Raw genomic sequence first — 23026 nt, 5'->3', positions numbered from 1 at the left:
CACTAGGATGTTTTTCCCACCATTCAGCTTGGAATACGTGTCCCATGATCATGGTCTTATATATTTTTACAAGGATTTTTAACTAGGGCTGTTATAGAACCCTCCCCCTCGGGGGAACATCGTCCTCGGTGTTCAATGACACCTATAACCAACAAGGCCGCTGAAAACAAAACATACTACCCATGGAGCTTTATAACATAGATCGTTGTAGTATTTACAATGACCATCTGCTAAAACATGACAAACATACCATTTACTGGAGCTTTATAACACAACTCATTACGGTATTTACAATAATAACCACATATACACACATACACATTTGCTTCAACCAGCAAATAACCATATTGTCTATGGAGCTTTATAAATTCAACTCGATACAATATTTACAATAATACACACATATACACATATGCACATTTGCTCAACCAACAATAAAAGGATACGATGTCTGCATCTGCAACAAGGGAATCCAGAGGCCCACACCTCCACCCTCAAAGTAATACCAGGATTCACCTCCTTCCCAAGAAGTTTATAATCCACTAGAAGGTCAAATATGTATCCAATGTCCAACGCTATAATCCTGTGCCATTTGTCCTCTCAATGAACAGTTACCGACTCAGTGTTCCACGGTACACTCCCAATGTGAATTTGATTCTATTTAGCAAAGCCAATGACCAAAAAAAATATATCCCTAACCTTCCCTTCTCTGTTACACAGTCCCTTAGGCAATCCGGTCAGCCCCTTCTGTGCAGTCACACGCCTTCCAAGTTCCACTGGCACCCCCATCTCGGGCAGTCCATCCCTTAGCAAGGTTTCCTCGCATCAGAAGGTATGAAAACCAAGGCATATACCTGCCTTAAAACCATCATACCAGTCATAACATGCTCATGGAAATCAATGGACATTATTGGGTACTAATGCCCTGATCTTGAATGCTTTACCAACATATTGCTACCTATTCCAATTCCTTTTGTTGTTGTTGCTAATGGTTGTCGTATGTTTCAACCACCCAACTAGGCATTTCATGCTTTCCTGTACCAAGCACTTAATTTCCATTAGATTCAAAATAAATTGAAATAACTTCAAATCATACCTCATTAGTGTCCCGTCAATAAGGTATACTTGCAATTATGTTCACTTCCTATCACAACAAGTCAAACTAGCATCTTTGACCAAATCATCATGTATAAACATATCACATCAGGTTAGCTCAAAACACAACCATCATAGATCAAAATCATAAATCACATGTAACCATTGTAAACCAGAATCATAGATCACATGTAATAATCATAGACTAGAATCATAAATCACATGCATAACAAAACTGAAATAAAATATTAATACTTATCCTTTAATCAATCCTTAGCTTCTACCTTTGTCCTTATTCTGTACACACTCTGAATTTGTTGCCACACTCGACAAACACCCTAATCCTTCTCCTCAACCATGTGCACATACACATAGTGTGCATCACACATATACAACCACATATGACATACAACACCATGCAATACATGCACCTACACCTGACATACAACACATACACCTACACCCAATGTATAACACGACACAATACATACGCCTACATCTGGTGTACACCACAACACCATACATCTATACTCGATGTACAACACCACACAATACATGTACCTACACCTAGTGTACAACACAACACAATACATCTATACCCGATGTACAACACCACACAATACATGTGCTTATGCCTGACATACAACACAACACAATACATGTACTACATAAAGTACAACACAACGAGTACACATGTCACAATACCACAATTACACAATGCACATACATAGTACTACACACTCGCTACACAACATGTACGACATGCACACAATACCACATGTACACCATTACCATATGTACAACATGTACAAAGAACCACTTGCACAATGTGTACACAACATCATATGTACACAACACCACCTGCACAACGTGTACACAATATCACATGTACATGGCACCACCTACACAACGTGTACACAACGCCACATGTACATCGTACCACCTGTACAAATTGTACACAACGCAAGATGTACACAAAATCATATGCATGACATTTACACGACGCCACATGTATACAACACCACCTGCACACAACACCATATGTACATAGAACCACATGTACAACATGCACACAACACCATTTGTACATAGAACCACATGTACAACATGCACACAACACCATACGTACATAGCATTGTATATACAACATGTACATAACACCCTATGTACACAACATTGCATATCCAACATGTGCACAACACCATATGCACACAACACTGCATACCATCATGCACACAGTACAATATGTACATAACAGTGCATATCCACCATGTACATAGCACCATCTATACCCAACACTGCATATGCAACATTCACACAACACTATCTGCACCACCCTGTACATAACATTGCATAAACAACATGTACACACACTATATATACATAACACTACATGCGCACAACACCACAGATGCAGCATGTACAACATATACAACATATGCACAATAATAGTACCACACATCCAAAATCACACTGTCTCTACCAAGTAACCTTTCTTCTAGTGTCTTATCCATGCTTGTCCCAACATGCTATAGACCACACTGCTTTCATTTCATTGATGTATCCCTCGGCCTAGCCTGTCCATAACATAAACATATTATAATAACATAGTATCAATTCATATCCACATGATACTGATGTCATAGATTTCTCAGGACTACTCTTCCCACTTGATTCCTCATGAACCAAGAACCTCTTCATGTCATTCACCCGTGTAAGCAATTATTCCTCCACAAGAATGATCCATAACAACCCTGTCAGACAACAACATACATACATACATATATATACATATAAATATTATCATTAAATAATCATGATCCTGTCAGATAATGACATACATACATACATGTATACATATATAGACATCAACATAATCATGATCACAAAATAATCACCACATATTATAAGGTCAATGTTAAGAGAACTCCCTTTATCTGTTCACAACATGCACAACATTGAGAACAACAATTCCCAACATAGCCAAGGCATTTGACACCTCAAGTCCATTTACTTTACCTTTCCTGATTACTTTTCTCATGACTATCCTGCCATCGTCCATTTACACCAATGGACCCAACCAATCCAACTGGCTGTCATACTCTTGCCTTCAACTGCCCTTATACATGCACCGACTTCATCTGAATCTTACATTGCCTGCTGGATTTCATTAAGCTCTCATCGAGCTCCACTAACTTTCCTCTTTCCCAACAAATTCTCAAGAATCAAAACATAAAAGGAAAGAACATGAAATAAACAAGAGAAAACCATGAAGACCAATAGCAATATGACATCACAAGCCTTGCACCAGACATAATCAAACCCCATAAATCAAGCTCAAACAAATTGCAAAATACTGAAGGCACAAAAATCCCAACAAACACCATGACTCAACCCCATGGGTTCCCAATGCCTCCAAGGGAAATTCAACCTAAGCCTTCTTCAATATTTCATGGCAGTCTCTTTTTCCATGCAATCCCCTGCATCATACTGCCATAAACACACAATTGTCAGTGCATAAGTAAACATCACAATATACCAGTTATCTTACCTTGTTGTGCCAAGCACGTTGCCACATTGTACACCTGCACATATCATTCCTCAAGGGATTCCAATTCTCTCGACGAACCCAACTATAGCTAGAAACTAGCTAATATATCTCTCAAATACATATATATTAATGTAACATATATCCTCATAATGTCAAACAAATTCAATGTTAAGAATACTTCCTGTATGCAAAGCACTCATTCGTTTAGAATTGTGGTTTCCAAACATAGCCAAGGATTTTTCACCCAATTCCTTTATTTTACCTTTTCCTTGCTGCAATTGAGTCTTACTATGCACAGTCACATCACCCAATTGTTAGTTATATAAACCCATCAATTATTACCTTGTCAAGCTAATACCAAGCATGTTGCCCTGCAACTGCTCACACATGTCAGTTTCACGTTCCAAAGATCAAGACATCATGTATATTAATTTGAAATCAACCTTTACCAAGTCTAACAACCATGTCATACTCAACAATCAACTCACATTCACCAGTGATAATACATAATGTTATAACTATCACCTACTTACACTCAAGTACCTATCAACTGTCTCAACACATAATGTGTCAACACAACCATCTTAAAACAAGATCATTACCTCATGCAATATTATAGACGCATACTCATATCATGCGATTAATCAAACATTCAAACAACAAATCGATGACATTATAAATACCAAACACTCAAAACACCAGATAGATGACATGATCAAACATTCAAGCACCAAGTAGACGACATAAGCAAACTCATACCTTAATGTATCTCAGGGGAGGCCATCTTGTCTGCACAATTAATCTAGTTAGCATGATATAACTTCACAACATATCAACTCAACCATATATAAGGCCATGATATCCATAACAGTAACTAGCTAACATGTTCACATCATAAACTCATAAACAATTTTCATTCATACATAATAATCACATATGCACAGTCAGTTTAGATTAGTATGACATAATATCACAACATATTAACTCACACTTGAATGTCATAGCCCTAACCATTTGCATAGACCAATCCAAATTAGTATGATACATATAACATCAAGATCTTAATGTAATAACCCTAATCATCAAGTTACTATAATATAACAACAACACGTTATATATCATACTCATCAACAACATATAACATAATCATCAAGTTATCTAACCTAAAACAACAATAGCAATGCATACAACCATAGGTTACTATCATTCACGGCTATCTGACACGTGCACATAACTACACTAATCAACTAGTATTTATCATACATGTAATCATAACAACAATAAAATGACAAGTATATAAGTAACCCTAATTCTTATAGCAACCATTAATGACATACCTGCATGCCCACCATACAAACCTATATGGTGATATGCTCTTACCCCAAAGTCCATTTTTGCAACTTCACCTTAATGATCTGCATCTCTTGCTCTATCTCAACCAACACTTTAGCATCATAATATACCAATAGCATCATGATGACCAAAAATGCATACAATGACCTCACAATGCATGTTTGACCTACTATACATGCATAATTATAACCATGACAATGCATGCACAATAACATGAGGACACTGACATGCATAACAAATGCATATACAACTGACATGCATTCATGACTAAAGCATCCCAACAACAACATGATCAACTTTCATATGGCGACATCACTACAACCACGATCAACACCATGCAAATGCAACAAGCACATGGGCTATAAGCATAAGGAACACATGTGCAACCAAAATGAATGCATGACCAACACACCACCCATCAAGTCTGAGGGGTGAACCATGCTCTAATACCACTCTATAACACCCTCCTCCCACATCTACAGAAGTAGCCGACCAACTGGGGTAAACATGTGACGATAAGTTACTGTGATATGATTCGATTCCCTATGTGTTAGTTAAGGAAGTGGAACTGACAGAAACATACCATATAGACCTTCCACATCAACAACAGAACTCCCAGGAGCCAGCTGAACCACTTAGGTAAGCAACCTCTGAGTCCAACTGAGTTTTTAGACCATTAAACCCATGGACGCTCCCTTGATATGGGCATGCATGCGTCTAGGAGGCTTTGGACACTCCCAAAACATGGGTATGCATGCGTCCAAGGACTTTTTTGCCCAGTGTTGTGCCGCGTCTCCAGGATTTGTGCCACTTTTTCATGCCCAGAGCCCAGGTCACTACCCATAACTCAATGACACTTTTAGAACTGAAAGATAACAATTGAATAATGATATAAATGCAATTACTTGAAAAAGGACTTGACTAGACCCCTACTAGTCATGACATGCATTTCGTCAAACATGTCACAAATATGTAGTCTACAAGTTTAAACAACAGATCTGAGCATAAGGGTCTCATACTTATCTGAGAATCGCTAAGAAGCATTGTTCCCTTATTCATTAGCTACATTATCATCTATTAGCTCATAGATACATTGTTTAGTCGTTTACAAATCAAAACATGACGAGAGCCATACATCATCACTATCATAATACATGCTTATAACCAACATAATAGCAATAGAAATATCAATGATACATTAGCCATAGAATCCACATATAAACCAATATAATACTCATGAAATAAAAAGGAGAAATAACCTCATATTAATTATGCAAAAGCCAACCCGGTATGGGACTACCACGTTCCACCTGACCGTAGATTAGCCGAGCCAGATCTCTCTTCAATTAATCACCCCCATGCCATATTCCAAGCATGAATGTGTGATCTCATAAAACACATCAATCAAAACCATCAAGGGCTTCCAAAGGCCAAACCACTTCAACCCATCAAACAATGATTCCACCTCACGGTCGGACATCACAAAACCATCACCAGATTGGTCTCTACCCAAGCCTTCTAGGGCTCCAGAGCGTTTGTTCCAAACAAGGCTTCCAGGACTAGTAACTCAACCCACAACTTACTTCAGGCTTCGAGAGATTTTGTCCAACCAGGGCTTCCAAGATTAGTAACTCAACCCACCAAAGGCTTTTAGAGCTTTTTTCCAACCAAGGCTTCCAGGACTAGTAACAACCCATGCTGTTACAGTGCTTACAGAGCGTTTGTCCAACCAGGGCTTCCGGGAACTAGTAACTCAACCCAAGTTAAAGGAAACATGAGAACCAACCAGAAACACAAAGAAATGAACCCATAACACCATGCCTATCCAGGAAATGGCAAGGTTAGGCAAAACCACTGTCAATCTAGGCAATCCTCCATGCTAATGACAAATCATAACCAAGAAACCACATGCATATTCCATTCATGCCAAAACTAGCAAGGAAACCATACATGCAACTCGATACTTGCAAAGAAACCCAATTGTAGCTACTGATCCTACCTTTCCTTGCTTGATCTTTGCTTCCCTTTGCCTTCTTGTTCCAAATCCCAAGTATGCCACACTTCTCCAATAATGCTCCAAGAAACTCTAAGCGACCAAGAGTATGAGAGAGAGAGAGAATAAAAGAGAGCTCCACCAAAAACCTATTCAAAGCTTGCCAATTGATCCTCAAAAGCTTTTTTATCAATGAGGCCTCTATTTTCTTCGTTTTCCACTATTTTCCTTCAATTTCCTCCTCACATTGTGACCTTTAACCTTCCCTTTCTCCTAATTTCTTTTATTTTCATAAATAAAATGCCAATAAATGCCTTATGCCTTTCCGAAGCCTTTGCCATTGCCTTTGCCAATTTCCTTAGGCATAATAAACTGAAGTGACACCCCACTATGATGTTTTTCTCACCATTCATCTTGGAATACGTGTCCCATGATCGTGGTCTTATATATTTTTACATGGATTTTTAACCAGGGTTGTTACATAGACTTTATGTAGCACCCTCGAGTGCTTTCCTTGATTTTGCAAGGCAACCACAATGTAAATCACAACCATTTTGCAAGCCCTAAATTTCCTAGCCCTAATGCTTAATGGTTTACATCCATATATCTTGGTCCATGATTGAGGGTAGGAAGGGTCTCAACTTGCGGACCCTGGCGTGGCTTATTTGCTTAGACAAACAAACTCCCAATATGAAATCCTCAATACGATGAAAGCCTTTCATGTAGATGACACAGATGTTCTCATTTGCGACAACAAATAGATCCCAAAATCGGGGTCTCTACCCAGAGGAATAAATCTGATAGGATTTCAACATAAAACTATAAAATATATGTGATATCGGTTTGTTGGAGCTGCCAAGAGATGAAATCAAGTATTAAAGCAACCTCGATATGATATCAATTGATATGTATTGGGTAAATATAACATTACCTATGGGCCTTAATAGGTTCTCTAGCCGATATGGTATCAGATTGGGGCAATGACAACTTGCTTAACAAGTGGACCAAAACGAGTCGACGCCGAGAAGCCAAGAGACATTAAACTTTGACAACAAATTTTCCATCTTTGTCAACTGGTGTACCTTATGGAAATTTAAATTTCACAACTATTGCACATTTTAAAGATTTAGTCCCGTTGAGGTTGAAACCCTTTTGACTTCAGTTTCGCTCGAACCTCAAATTTTCCTTGATAACAAGGACTATCACTATGCTCAAAAGTCTTGGGTTAAATTGAGTTGCAATAGTTTGCATAGTCATTTTTTTGGCAAAAGTCCAAATCTCTTGCTTTCCTCTTTTGATGTCGACTCGATTGCAACCCTATTTCATTCATTCAATAAAACCCTCCTTTCCCTTCCCCTCTGTCATTTTCTCCTGTGATGCATCAACTACTAGACCTGTAATAATTGGCTACTAATATTTTCATAAACAATTATGATCGCCTCATTGTGTATCTTTTTGAGAATATATGAGACAGATTAGGTAAAAAATGGATGATTTTTACCCATTTGTAGGTTTAACATACATGAGTACCATCTATTCTTTAGTTGCTACTCCATCATCGTCTAAATATACACATAAGAAGGGCATACACAAACACATCAACACCATATAAGAAGATTTTTAATAGCAACTATAACTTTTAGTTTTGAATAAGCCCAATTTTCTATATAGGAAAAAATAATATAACAAATTTAAAAGTGGATAAACTTAACCATTTTTTCTTTAAAACCTGTTTTTAAGTAAATTTGTAATTGTTTTTCTAATCATAAAAAATTATATTTAATTATGGAAATTTTATTTTTAAATATTTTAAAATGATTTAAATTATCAAAAATTTAAATTTAAAGAAATTTATAAATAAACTCAAAGTTTATTTTATAGAAAAAAATTACATTAATTCTAATTCTTTAACTTTATTATTAAAAATTAATAATATTTCTCTATTTTAATGGATAACAAAAAAATATTAAAATAAAAATTAATTCTCATATTTATACTAAAACTAAGCTCCTTCGCATGAAAAAGTCGATCACACTAAAAAGATAGAGATGTAATCATAAAAATGAAAATATTTTATATTTAATTTTTTTATAATATTAGGCACATTATTAATTTTCTTTGTCACACAAAATTATAATAAAATTAGAACATTTCTCTTAAATTTTTCAAATATAAATATATATATATATATATATATTTTTTAAATAATAATTTTTTTTTCCAAAATGATAACTTTATAGAAAATATTTTTCATTTTATTAAAAAAATAAAAGCTTTACCCCCAATCCACGTTCTATTCATAAAACAATATTCCATACAATTTACTGAATTCCAAGGCATCAACCATTGATTTTTGTTCCAGAACCATCGAAACTCTAATTTTATCGATCACCAAATTTCAATGATGAGGAGAAAATAGAGTTTTTCGATCACTGCAACATACATTAATAAAAAAATTTCCACAATTAACCAGCTGTCATGATTCTAATAAGTTTCCTTTATATGATCAACCCATTCCTTGAAATGGGCTTTCATAAATCATGAATTTTTTTTGCTCATGATTTCTCCGGCACGACTGTGAAGATTCGAATTTCTCGCTTCCATTCCTACTTCACTTTTCCCACGAGGGGAGTAGGATCTGTTGCTTGCTGGCGTCAGACCGCGCTCAGCTCACGTGTCAGCTGCCCCCTGATAATTACGCACCAGTGACGCCGAATCTAAGAAGGGGATTTCGACTCCAGCAAGGTCCAGGTTTCGAAACCTCTCAAATCCGTTCTTCCGGACGGCTGTTCACGCCCCGTAAGCTGAAGCTCCGAGGCGATCTTGGATCTCATCCAAAATTGAAATAAAAACGGTCATTTCTGACGCAAATGAGAGGGCATAGGGTCCCGAAACCTTGATGCGACGATTAAATTCCAGCTCGCTGCGGTCAGTTGCAGAAGCAATGGACTTTCCAAAGCTGCAGCCACGCGCGGCCTCCTCCGTCTTCGTACCGCCGCACAGAACCCAGCTTCCGCCCCGCTTATATTCATTATCACATCCCTCTTCTTTAAATCTTAAGCAGGCTTCCCCCGGCCGGGGAAATTGGTGGGCAATACTCGGGGTTTTGATTTCTCTCTCTGTTTTATTCTATATATTATCAATTGCCAGGGGCTTTCTTTTCTCCACGGGGGGGACGGGCGGCTACGGGATCACTATCGACGCGGGCAGCACGGGCTCTCGGATTTATGTTTTCGAGTACGTGAACGCGGGGCGGATTCCGCTGGTGACTTTTACAGGCAAAGATGCGCCTTCGCTGAAGACGAAGCCGGGGCTTTCGGCCTTTGCTTCGAGGCCGGAGAAGGCAGGGGATTCGCTGCTGGAGCTCTTGAATTTCGCTACACAGAAGGTTCCGGAGAGTCACAGGAGTGGTACCAAGATACATTTGATGGCGACGGCGGGGCTGAGGAGGCTGGACTCGAACATTCAGGAAAGAATTATGGAGTCCTGCAGGAGGGTTCTTAGGTTCTCGGGGTTTCGATTTCGGGACGATTGGGCATCTGTCATCACAGGTATTTAGAATTTATATTTGAAAGTTCATTTACATTTCATATTTTAGCTTACTCTTAATATTATTTTCTGTCGCTTTTAAGAATCTGCGAGGCATTTTTTCTTTAAATTCGGACTTGAAATGTTCTGTAGTTACCTGTTAACTTTTTCTTCAAATTATATCTTCTAAATTAAAGAATACTCTACGACACGCACTCTTGCGATGCACTCCTTACAGCAATATCCTCATGGTACAGAAGAACCAACAACAACCTTATACATCAATAATCAGTGGCAGCAGGTGATTTCTGTAACGTACGGTGGCTTTACATTAGCTGTAAGGCTAATAAGTTACTGTAAAATTACTGTTGATTCGTGGACATTTCAAAATTGGAATTGAATTCTGAAAATGCGTGATAAAGTAACTAAAAAGCATTCCAATTGTGTCAATGTTAGGGGATTTGAAGCTAGATTTTAGATATAATGCGAGAAGCCTTATCTACCAGCCCTACCAATATATCTAGACTATGGAAGAAGATTTAAAGCTAAGGCTGTAGACTATGTATAAAATACTTGTTTATTGTTGGCTTATATGCTAAACTACAGGAGTAATCAGAAAACATAAAACGTTATACAAATGTATTGGGTCTTCATATGGAGAAAACATGGGATTGGCAATAATTATTGCTGCTAAAACATCTGACCAGAGTAATCATTATGTTCTCTGTGTGCATTTTGACCTTTTCCACTTCTCATCTCCTGTTGATAACATCATCAGTGGGTTTGGTGTCATATTTTGTGGGCCCTCTTTGGCTCGTGGTTGTTATCTATTTTATGTCCATAATAATTACATGTCCACATTAATAGTTACATGGCTGTTGGCATTTCGTTCCACATTAATACTCTTTTTCATCCCTCCTCAGCTAGTGCAGTCTGCTGGAAATGGCGATTTCCAAAATCTCAATAGTTTCAATAATGTCCTCTGGCGGTTTGGTGTTCTTCCTAGCCTCTTTTAGCATCTCATCCACTAATTCCAATTTTTTTGAAGAGTTCCATGCAAGATCTATAAAGAATCATGTTGCCTGGCCAAGGCTGTTGGGAGTGGGAGTGAAAAGTGCATTTTTAAAATTATTTCGGGAGTGTTTTTTATAATACATATTTTAATATTTTTTCACACGGGTGCGGACACACACACACTTAAACATGTAGAATGTCAATCAATTGCAAAAACATGAAACATAGATTTAAGATCATTTAGCGACTAGATTAGCGATGATGACTGAAGCATCAACCATTTAGTACACATATAACATCAGTCATGTCAAATTTGTCATCAACAAATTGTAACAGACAACATGAACCACAAAATAAAATAGACTGAAGAGCATCATATTCATCACCAAAGAGTTGTAAGATTTAGGCGAATGACACTTCAAACTTCAAAGGTGACTGTAAACTATCAAATAATGTTAATTGTTTACAAAATAAACCATATTAAAGACACAAGAAATTTCTGGAGACATCTTTGAAAAAAAGAAGAAAGAGATCTAGTATTCAATATATAGTACTATGCACTCAGCTTTCTTCCTGCCATGAGAAACTTCTTGTTTCTTTTCCCGTGATCTATGAAGAAGAGGAGGAGTGTTTGTGGAACATTACTAGTATTTGCATGCCCCCCCATGTAATGTTGGATGATGTGAAGATAAGGGAAAATCATTGCATTTGGAAACCTGCTAGTGGATGGGGTTGGCATGTCAACTCCGTGAATATGATCAACATCATGATCACCTAGAATTTCAGCTTCCAAGCACTCTAAAGTCATTGCTCCATTCTCCAACTTAGTATCCTTTGGATTGTTGTCCCAAGTCACATCTCTTTTCTCATTATCATTCTTCATTGCATCACAATAATGAGACAACAACCTCAAGTTGTAGTACACATAAAACAATCGTTTTCCCTGTCTACATTTAAGTTGTTTCTCTTTACATTGCTAGTGAAGCTACTGGTGCTCAAACATGTCTTTCTGTAAGAAGTGTTGACCACCTGAGAAAGCATCCTTATTGCCAATTTATGTAAATATGTCATAGAGGAGCCATAAATGTTCTACCATTCGATAGATTTCAAACTATCTCAATCTTTGGATGCATGTAAGTTACCAAAGATTCCATGCTCATTGATGTGCTTGCTCAATTCGCTTCGTACTTGAGCACATTGCTCTTCCTTGGCTGCCATCTTGTCTAATGCAAGCACACACTTATTTTTCTCCTCTAAATCCACGTGTGGTTTTCTTCTAACCCCACCCCCAGGGGCTGGTTGAGCCAACCAAGATGGAGAGTAATATTTTGGTGTAAGGACATATGCTAGGGCATGGAGTGGAACATTCAGATTATCCCACCTTTTCACCACGTGTTTATGGGTATGATCCCTCGATTGAACGATTGAATGATATCTTTGATATGGCTTAGCATGCTATCTATCTGCGCATACACCTCCCCCATCACTCGCTAATCTATCTCTGCAAACATATCCATAATGTAAATGGGTTTGGTGAACTGTAGGATATACCTAGCTTGTTGCTAAAGCTGACCATCAAGTACTGAGTCCTCCAGCTGTTGAAATGTATGTTTGTTAGATACGAATACAACCTTTTTTTCAGATCTTGCTATGAACCACTTGAGACAGTACTAGCCAATGTGTCTCTTACCTTCAGAAGGCACTTGAAGCCTGAAGGTGAGATAGTAACTAGCAAATCTGGTCTTTACATTCTTTAGTAACTCCAGCTTGGAGTGATTTACTGAAAATGAAGTGGGCCATGATATGATTGGTAATAAATTTTATCATCTTTTTCCCTCTCCTGTACAAAGCACCAATCCATCCGTAATCATGGTCCTTCATTTTAACAATATCATGCATCAAAAGGTTCATTGTGTGAACTAAACACCCCGACCAAAATATATTGGGGTACCTATCCTCAATGATTGCTTGTGATGCCTTACAATTAGTAGCATTATTGATGATGACTTGAATGACATTGCAGGGCTCAATCTCTTGAATGGTTTTAATTAAAGCTTTTGCAATATTAATGCTAGTGTTGTAGCGATTTGAGTGGTCACATGTTGAGAGGAAGACTGCACCACCAGAAGACACACTAAGAATACTAATTAATGGCCCGCCTTTAACATTTGTCCAACCACCAGATACAATTGATACCCCATAATGGTTCCAAACATTTGTAAATTTTCCTAGAGCACCATGGATTTTGGCTCTTTCTGTATCAAATCCCAAGGTTCTAGCTTTGTCATACTTGGGACATGTAAAAATTTCCAGATCGGTAGCCCTCCCTTGTTTCAATGGTTTTTGCATTTGGTTTAATGCTCACAACCCTCTAGATGTTAGCTGATATATAAAACTTTAATGCAAATTTTGTAGAAACATTACAGGACTACTATACTTGTTTTACTTTTCCAGCTGATAAGAAAATAAAGGCACAAGCATACACAGATTTTGCGCACTTATTTTTGGTCAACAGTGACCATGTAAAAACCCACAAGGGGAAACCCAGTATAAGGAGGATTTTTATTAGTTTTTTCTCAGGAAAATTATTACAGAAAAAATTACAATAAATTGTACTTATCTTTCCCTTGGAAGTACACTGCCAGTTCTCCTTTTCCTTGATTTATGGGCCACAGACTGTCCTTCTTTGTCCAAAATTATCAGACCTCTGTTCAGCCTTCAATGCCTAGGAAATTGAGCCTCTGACTAACTGTCCCTTTCTGAAAATTCGAGTCACTGAGTTGACTTTGACTGCCTTGTAACTCAGGCCAGCCAAGCCTCTATTTAATGCGCAGGCCCCCTTGAAATCAGCGCTGACAGGCCTGCAATTACGTCCTTGAATTGCATGCTCCCTGTCAGTCAAACGCAGTCCCGAAATTTGTGCTGCCTGTTACAGGAATTGCCTCAAAGCTTGTGCAGAGGGTTGACCTGCTGCCTAGAAATGCATGCGCCTGTGTGTCTCTTCTCTGCCATGAAAGTTCCACATACAGTCCCTCCTTCAAGCTTCAAACTGTGTGCTAAAATGTACTTGACTGTCTTCTAGAAATTCATGCCCCTTCCTTAAGTCTGAACTCGGCCTCCTAGGAATTTGTGCCTATGGTAGCAAGTAGTTTCTCTTTTGTAAAAACCCTTCTCCTTCAGCTATTCTCCTTCTCTTCCTTTGCTCTCCTTCTCCTCTCCAAATGCACATGAAGAATGATAGAGCTTCTCACCTTTTTCTTCCATTTTAGCTCTCATTAGATAGGTGAACTGTAACCCTTTTGATCAAGGGCTGAGATTAGATCTCAGCCCTCTAGATCAATGGTGGAGATCATTCCCTCACTTGACTCCCTTTTCATGTGGTCCCCCTCATTAATGATTCCTAGTCACTTTATAACTTTATATTTGTACCTTGTATTTTTTCTCCACATAAAGTCAACTTAAAGTTATACAGTGACTATAATATTAAAAACACATAGTATATAAAGTACCACATAAAGTAACTTTATAACACGAGTTTAATTTAATATAACTCATGAAGTCACATGCTAAAGAGGTGTTTTAAATTGTTTTCTTGGGCAAAAAGGCAAATGCACTAGGAAACACCTCCTTGGTACCTTTTTCTTCAATAGGACACTTGTATCCTTCAGGAACACACCTTTGATGGCTTATATTATTTCATTCCAATAGGATGAGCGAAGAACATTGAGTGCACCACGTGCATAGAGAAACCTGTAAATTTTTGCATCCACATCATACCTATAACCTAGGTCGAAGAAGTTTGATATTGTTTTACACCCATAATGTGAAGGTAGGAATCCACTAGCATGGGGAAATGGGATTTGCCACTAAACATTGTTTATGAACTCTCATGTTCAACCTTTGATATCTTGGATTTGTTTGGTGTTGTGTCCTTTTCTTTCTGGTATTTGATTCTATCTTTGGGTGGCACTTGCAGATAGGTTTTGACTCCTATAGTCTTACCTTCATCCTGTTTGGTAAGTTTTATCACTTCCACGATCATTAATTATCAACCAGGGTAAGTCTTTTTATTTCAATGGTGTTTGCACTATCTGTGCTAATACCTGTAACAGCCAGGTAAAACAGAAAAGAAAAGATGTCGTTGAACACATTTGCAGAAATTAAAATACTCTTGTAGAATGGAAATACAAACTTGAAGGAATTAAAAGGCACACTGCAGAAATGAAACACACTCGGCAAGGAAAGAATCCACACTTCAAAAAAACTTCAAAATAAAGATAGGTGCACCATTACACTATTGGCGAAAGATATAACAAGAATTAAATAACATAGAATTGATTAACCTGTGTAACTACACATACAATAAATCTGAAAGCAAAAGTGTGTCTATCGCACAATGAACATGTACAACGATAATAATAAATCCACACTTAACACATGAAAGAAACAAATATCCTATCAACACTACGATCCCTGCTAAAGAGGAGGGCTCTTCCTCCCTAGCAGGGTGCACAAAGAAAATGAAAGTTAAGAACTCAACACAGAAATTATTGTAACATCACCATATATGCTTGTATTAAAAATAGCCAAAGAGTACAAAATCATAATGTCAGTATATCTCTGTTCTGTCCATCCCCTTCACATGAGACTAAGCTTTTTTTTTAAAGTCTCTACAGAGTCCCAAAATTAGGAAAACGAATCAGTCATGTTGATTAAGTTAACATAAATAATAAAAAGATATAAATAGTTACATGCTCTTTTAATAAAGATTTGTTGTGGTTACACCACTCTTGTTTAGACACAATCGTAACTGCTCAGATCTTAAATGTCTACGTGAAATTACTTTATGTGGCCCCTGACAACTGTCTTTGAATATAGCAGCTACACTCTTGACAATTCACGGTGTAACATCAACTTTGTGGTGTAACAACAACTCGGTGTAACATCAACTTCGTGGTGTAACAACAAAAATGACGAACCTGGGGTGTAACAACAACTTGAACTGTGTACAACAGAAAATGATAGGCTTGGGGTGTAACAACAACTCGAACTGTGTAACAACAAGGAATAGCAACAACTATTCATCCATGGTTATCGGTAGCTATGGCAACACCTGAAATAAAAACATTTTGAAGAACTCTTCCATAGATACCCTAGTTAGTCATCCCAAAGAAAGCATCGTTTCATTCAATACTTGGCAAAAAATAGCATAATGATACGTCAAAGAAAAGGTTGCTTCTTTATCAGAGGGAGTGACATTGTGCTGGGGAGATTTTAGGTTCAAATAAGGGAAAATGGCTAAAAATGGGGAAAATGATGCCTGAAATATCCTTAAATATTGCACTTAACATCCCCCCCCCCCCAACTGAAGCAATTGCTTGTCCTCATGCAAATTCTTCGGAATCTTCAGGGTCCTTGGCTATTGTGACACTGGCATGTTGTTGATGCAGTCTTGTGAAATCATAGGCGCCAGCAATGTCTTCGTTGTCTTTCCTGTACCCTTGGGTAGACACAAGCTAATGTGTCCAAGAACATTCATCATATCTTTTCAGGTAGAAGCGAGGCTGATATTTTTCAACTGGAAGCCAAATCAAAGGAAACTTGAATTTGAGCCCCATCCAGAAAGCTCCCATCATTTTGATAATTCATACATATTCAGGGACTCGAGTAACAACAATCACGAAATTGGGGTATCCAAAGGGATCCCTTGCTTGTAATGTGTCACTGCAAGCTTCCCACCGTTTCAGGCTCCCAACCAATGCTTTACTTTTCAATTGTTCATGAATATTAAAACAAAACCCAACAATCCTTCTCCTGTAGAGGGACAATTGTTCTATCATGCCTGGTTTACAAAAACTTCTTAAATTCACACCTCATAGTAGTGGCCATAACAGGCTCTGATCTTACCATCAGGGTTGCCTTCTCTTCATTCACAACAGATGATTTTGTGGCAAGGTGCCAGTCAATTTGATTTCTCATAAAAGATATAAAAGGCCATAGTTGCAAATCTCCAACATAAGGGGCGAGATTTATAGCCATTTGTAAACTAGAATGCTCAACAAATATATTATGTAAAAAGAGTTCACATGGCAAACTCTGCTCATCAAAATCGTATGAACGAAATACATCTAGAAAGGTTTTAGTGGAATTACTCTTGTAGGGTCTGTTCTCATAAGTAGCTTTCAATTCGAAAAAATAATTTTTTTCCCACAAGAAGATCGGGTAGGATGGAGATGGCGACGAACAACCTAAGAGGTTTAGGGCTAACTCATACATTTTACCTTTCTCCTCAGTCAGCCTCTCGAACTCTTGTTGTAGTTGCTGTCTCTTATTTTCCTTTTTCATCTTAGCTTTCCTTGTTTCCCACTTTACCAGCTTTTTTGTCAGCAATTCTTTAGCCCACTGTTCCTTAAGGTTATGAAGAACCTTCTGATGTTCTTCCAAAGAAGTCACTCCTTTTTTAAGGGAAAGTGCCATTTGCTTCCAATTTTGCAGTTTTGATACCAACAAAAGTCTCTTTTTGACTGCCACCCTGCTTTAGGGTCCTATGCAGTTTCATGTGCAATAACAGTAGAGGGTATAACAACATCTTGTGTTTTGAGCCATTTTGCCTCAGCTTCTTCTTCTTGTGTATCAACAGTTTCATTGACAGGTTCTTGTGGAACAACTCTCAATTCTTCTTCCTTAAAAACCTTTGTCTCAACTGCTGGTTCTTGTGTATCAGCAACATTGTTGACAGGTTCTTGTGTGTCGGTTTCTGGGTTAAAATTCATGGGTTGCTCCGTTTCAACTGCTGGTTCTTGTGTATCAGTAGCATCATCAATGGGTTCTTGTGTGTCAGCCTCCCATGGTTCTATTTGGGTTCCTTCTGAGATGGTGTCTGCAATGCAAATCTTATACCCTGCTGTTGCCAAACCCTCTGCACATGCTATACATAAAGGCCCCTGTGTGGTTTTTGATCCTAATTTATCAACAACCTCAACCAATGTATCAAGACCCGGAACCTTCATTTTCATTTTTCTTCCTCTTAATTGCTGGTTTAATTTCTTATTTTTTGCTTCTAATTTCTCAATTTTAAGTAGCAAGGTTTAGTTTTCATTATTACCAGGTGAAGAAGTGTCTTCCTGTTTGGTCTGTTTTCTCTTCTTCTGCTTCTCCTTTTGTTCTTTTAGCTTACTTGGTTTCTTCTTGGATGGTGGCGAGGGTTTTGGCTTCTTCTTTGATGGCGACGAGGGTTTTGGCTTCTTCTTTGGTGGTGAGGGTTCTTGTTGAGCAACAACCTTAACCCTTTTCTTCAGTATTCTGCCACCCACCGGTTTCTCAAGTGACCTTTTCTTGACTCTAACTCTCGAAGACTGTCCCTGCTCCTTAGCTGTATCAGCTTCCCCCGGAGCATTTGTGGGAGTTTCAGCTTGTCCCTGTTGTGGGGCTTTTGTGCCTTCACTGATAAAATTTTCCCAACTTCTTCCTTGCTGCTCCAGATCACGATCAACTTTATGATACCATGATTGGTAATGCAGCTCTCTGGATGCGAGGCTACCTTTACTGCTGTAGCCATATGTTTCAAATTTTCCAACAGGAAATAGGGAAGATTGACCAATTGCCCATGCCGAAGATGGCTCAACAACGGAAAATGATAGTTGAAGACTATCGTCGAGCGCCCCTCACATGTAATGTACTTAATAATGAACATGGCAACATCGTTCCACGACTGAGGAAGGGAAAGGCGGTCAATTCCTCTTCCCTTCTTGACCAATTGTTCTTCTCCCTGCAAGAATTCAACTTTAAGAGCTGGGTCATTAATTTTCCGATTGAACCACCTCTTCCCTTCGGGTCGAAGTGTTGTTACTCTGGCAATCACTTCCTCTGTAATCTCCAGTCTTAGGCCTCTAACCTCTGTTTGATTCCTGTTTAAATTTGGAGTGAATTCCAGAGCAACATTTTCATTCGACCGCCTGAGTTGCTCGAAAAATTCGATCTACCCTGCTTCCTTGAAGATTTGATATGCGTTCGACCATTTCTCCAAAGCTTTAGTGGAATTTGGTTCCTTCCTTACTACTGCCCCCCCCCATCCTTCACTGTTACGGACCCTTCACCAATTTCTGCAACAATCACTTATGAATTTTCGCCTGCTTACTTTCATAATTCCTAAAAAATCTGTGCAATGAGGGTGCAGAGCTACGTCGGGGCGGATATCAGGGCGATAAGAAAGGATATCAAGTCGGAAAGTTGTGCAACGCGGGTTATCATTTCATCATTAATTCAAAGGTGTGAAAATATGACTTGGATATAGTTTGAATTAATGAGGTAATCAATCATGCAGTATTGTAATGATTAATGGGTATTGTCACTTTAAACGGTTATATCACGGATCTTGTCACTTTAAATTGTTATAACACGGATCACAAAATGATTTGTCACCCCCCCAACTTAAATGCAAAGGCCGTCCTCAACCGTCAAAACAAAATGACGTATTAACTGCCATAATTGCCAAATAAAGAAAAAAACAATATTCCTTTTTCGAATGACTTACCAGAGGGTGATTTGAGTGATGCCGACAACATAGTGCTGGTGATGGTGATTATTGAAACGAACAACTGCAACTGGTTTCATGTGATATTTGTCTTCATTGGACTGATTGTTATTGATGTAACAGGAAAATAAATTCTCCATGATGGTTGAATAATGTTTGTAGTAGTACTTTATTACAACAATGTATTCCTTTGAGGGCATTACAATTTTGTGCCTACAAAAGAATTCTCAAAATAATACAATAAAATGAATAAAAAAGTGGGCTTGTAACAAGCATGCTGTTACACATATATCATAGATGTCATGCTGTTATAGAGCTTATTAAAAGGAAAATGTGAATCAACTGCCACAAAGTGGTTTTTGGTTGGCACAATTATCTACCTGCGCCCCCCAAGAGGTTTTCACAGGCAACTTATTTATTTACTTTTTTGTTTATTTATTTTTTTGGTGTATCAGTAGCTAACAAAAGTTGGTTTTCAGTGGCTACACTTATTGGAATTTAGGAATTTGACAGCACAGGAGAATTCTCCCTTGCTCTCATAACTTGGAGACCAGATCCTGAGACAATGTTGACAAATGAATCTTTTGAGGTAGGTTTATGATATAACCGAAGACGATGTCCATTGGCAAGCAATGACACTTTGCACTGTCTATGGTAATTAATCTCACGGTCCCATTGTCAAAGACTGTATCTACCTCATAAGGACCTAGCCACTTGGTGTAGATCTTCCCCTTGAAGTCTTTGAATCGTGAATCATACAGTAGAGCCCAATTGCCTTTTTGAAACACCTTCTTTTTGATAAACTTGTCATGCCACTTAGCCCTCTATCGCTGGATGATGTCTGTTTGTTAGATGACAACCAATCTCTTCTCATCTAGTTCATTTAATTGGTTCAACCGATGTTTCTGAGCTGTAGTCAAATCCAGGTTCACTTGTAATGCTGTTCTGAGTGTTTTTATTTCGAACTCAATGGGAAATAATGGGTTTTTACCATACACCAATTCATATGGTGAAAATCTAGTAGTATTTCTCCATGTAGTTTCTATATGCCCATAGTGCTTTTGGAAGTTTATTAGCCCAGTTCCTCCGGTGGCTGGCTACAATCTTAGTGAAAATTCCTTTTATAACCTTATTATTGCTTTCCACCTGACCATTTGTCTGAGGATGATATGGTGAAGTAATTCTGTGACATATCTTGAATTTCTCAACTAACCTCTAGATCAAATGAGATGTGAACTGTGGTCCTCCATCTGTCACTATTTCTCGAGGTACTCTAGAGCGAACAAAAATGTCTTCAAATAAGAAATCTGAAACAACTTGTTCAGTTGCCCTGGTTAGTGCCTTTGCTTCAAACTATTTTGTGACATGGTTTGTACAGACTAGAATGTTGGGCTTCTGCTGAGATGAAGGATTAATGGTCCTACAAGTACAAACTCTAAGGCCCACTTCTCAAATTTCCAAGAATATTTGAGGTTGTAACGACATTTCATCTGACCAGAGTGGTTGGCCCATTCTCTGACAACTGTCACATCCTTTCACAAACCTCTTTGCATGCTGGAATATGGTAGGCCAATAATATCCCGTCGAAAAGAAATTTATGCCTTGTTCTCTTGTCAACAAAGTGTCCTCCACAAGGTTCTTCATGGTAGGCTTTGAGGATGTAAAAAATCTCATCCTCTCTCACACAATGCTTGATTTCATGATCCGGCCCTGTGTAGTAGAGGTATCCCTCTACCCAAGAGTATCTTGCACTCTGTTGAACAATCTTCTTCTCCTCTTTTGAGGACAAATGTTGTGGAAATCTCCCTGCAGCAAGATAGTTAGCTATGTCTGCATACCATGGTGAGTGAGTTCAAATAGCAAAAGATATTCATCTGGAAAAGAATCCTCAATGTACATGCAATCACTATTAACAGTCAGCGTGGAAAGAAAATCAGCCACTACATTATCTTTTCCAGGTTTATCTAAGATTATTATATCAAATTCTTGCAATAGCAGCAACCAACGTGTAACCCTACCATTAGCAACATGTTTATTCATTAAAAAACGAATAGTAGAGTGGTCAGTGTGCACAAATATTTGATAACTTGTCATGTGGTGCCTAAATTTATTAATAGCATGTACTACAACAAGAAACTCTTTTTCTGTAACTGTATAATTTAATTCTGCTGGAGTCAGATTCTTGCTGATGTAGTAGATGGCATATGGCTTCTTGTCTTCTAGTTGACCTAGCACAACTCCTACAATAGTATTAGATGCATCTGTTGCTATGTGAAACAGTAGATCTCAGTGTGGTCCTCACAAAACGGGGGTTTTTGATACACACTACTGTAACTCTGCAAAGGCATGTTCACATTTCCCTGCCCAAACAAATTCCACATCTTTAGTAAGCAGAGAAAATAATGGGGATAATTTTTTGAATTTTTTTCCATAAATTTTCTGTAATACCCAGCATGACCCAAAAAACTACGTACCTCCTTCTGTGTTTTGGGAGCTAGAATTTTCAGAATTACTTCTATTTTAGCAGGGTCTACCTTTATTCCTTCAACAGGAATATAATGCCCAAGCACAATTCCTTCATTCATCATCATGTGACATTTTTCAGTGCTTAAAGAAAGATTAGTTTGCTCACATCGCTCTAGCACTTTTTCGAGATTGCCTAATGCTGGTTCAAAACCATCACCATAAGGTGTAAAGTCATCCATGAATACTTCTAAACATTCTTTTAGCAAATCTGCAAATATTCTCAATATTGCCATCTGGAAGGTTTTGGAGCATTATAGAGTCCAAAAGGGAGAACTCTGTATGCAAAAGTCCCCCAAGGGCAAGTAAAGGTGGTTTTATCCTGCTCCTCTGGGCAATTTGTATCTGATTATCACCACTAAACCCGTCAAAAAATGAAAAAAAAAACTTTTTTCTAGATAAGGTGTCAAGGCCCTGATCTATAAATGGCAAAGGG

At 38.0% G+C, this 23026-nt stretch overlaps 1 protein-coding gene across 1 annotated transcript in view; it reads left to right on the top strand.

Annotated features, from left to right (window-relative positions):
- The first annotated feature begins 9385 nt into the window (after window positions 1–9385).
- LOC149165670 (GDA1/CD39 nucleoside phosphatase family protein) overlaps window positions 9386–23026 on the top strand; it is a 237464-nt gene continuing 223823 nt past the window's right edge. The window contains exon 1 of the mRNA XM_089432351.1: window positions 9386–10543. Within this exon, the coding sequence (XP_089288477.1) occupies window positions 9892–10543 (652 nt within the window). The 5' untranslated portion in view covers window positions 9386–9891. The remainder of the gene's footprint in view (window positions 10544–23026) is intronic.

This window comes from Pinus tabuliformis, chromosome 5_1, assembly GCF_031772625.1.
Source record: "Pinus tabuliformis cultivar Carrire ecotype Pingquan chromosome 5_1, CPIR1, whole genome shotgun sequence".
NCBI classification, from domain to species: Eukaryota; Viridiplantae; Streptophyta; class Pinopsida; order Pinales; family Pinaceae; genus Pinus; species Pinus tabuliformis.
The sequence above is the reverse complement of the archived record's forward strand: the minus strand, read 5'-3'. Positions and strand labels throughout refer to the sequence as shown.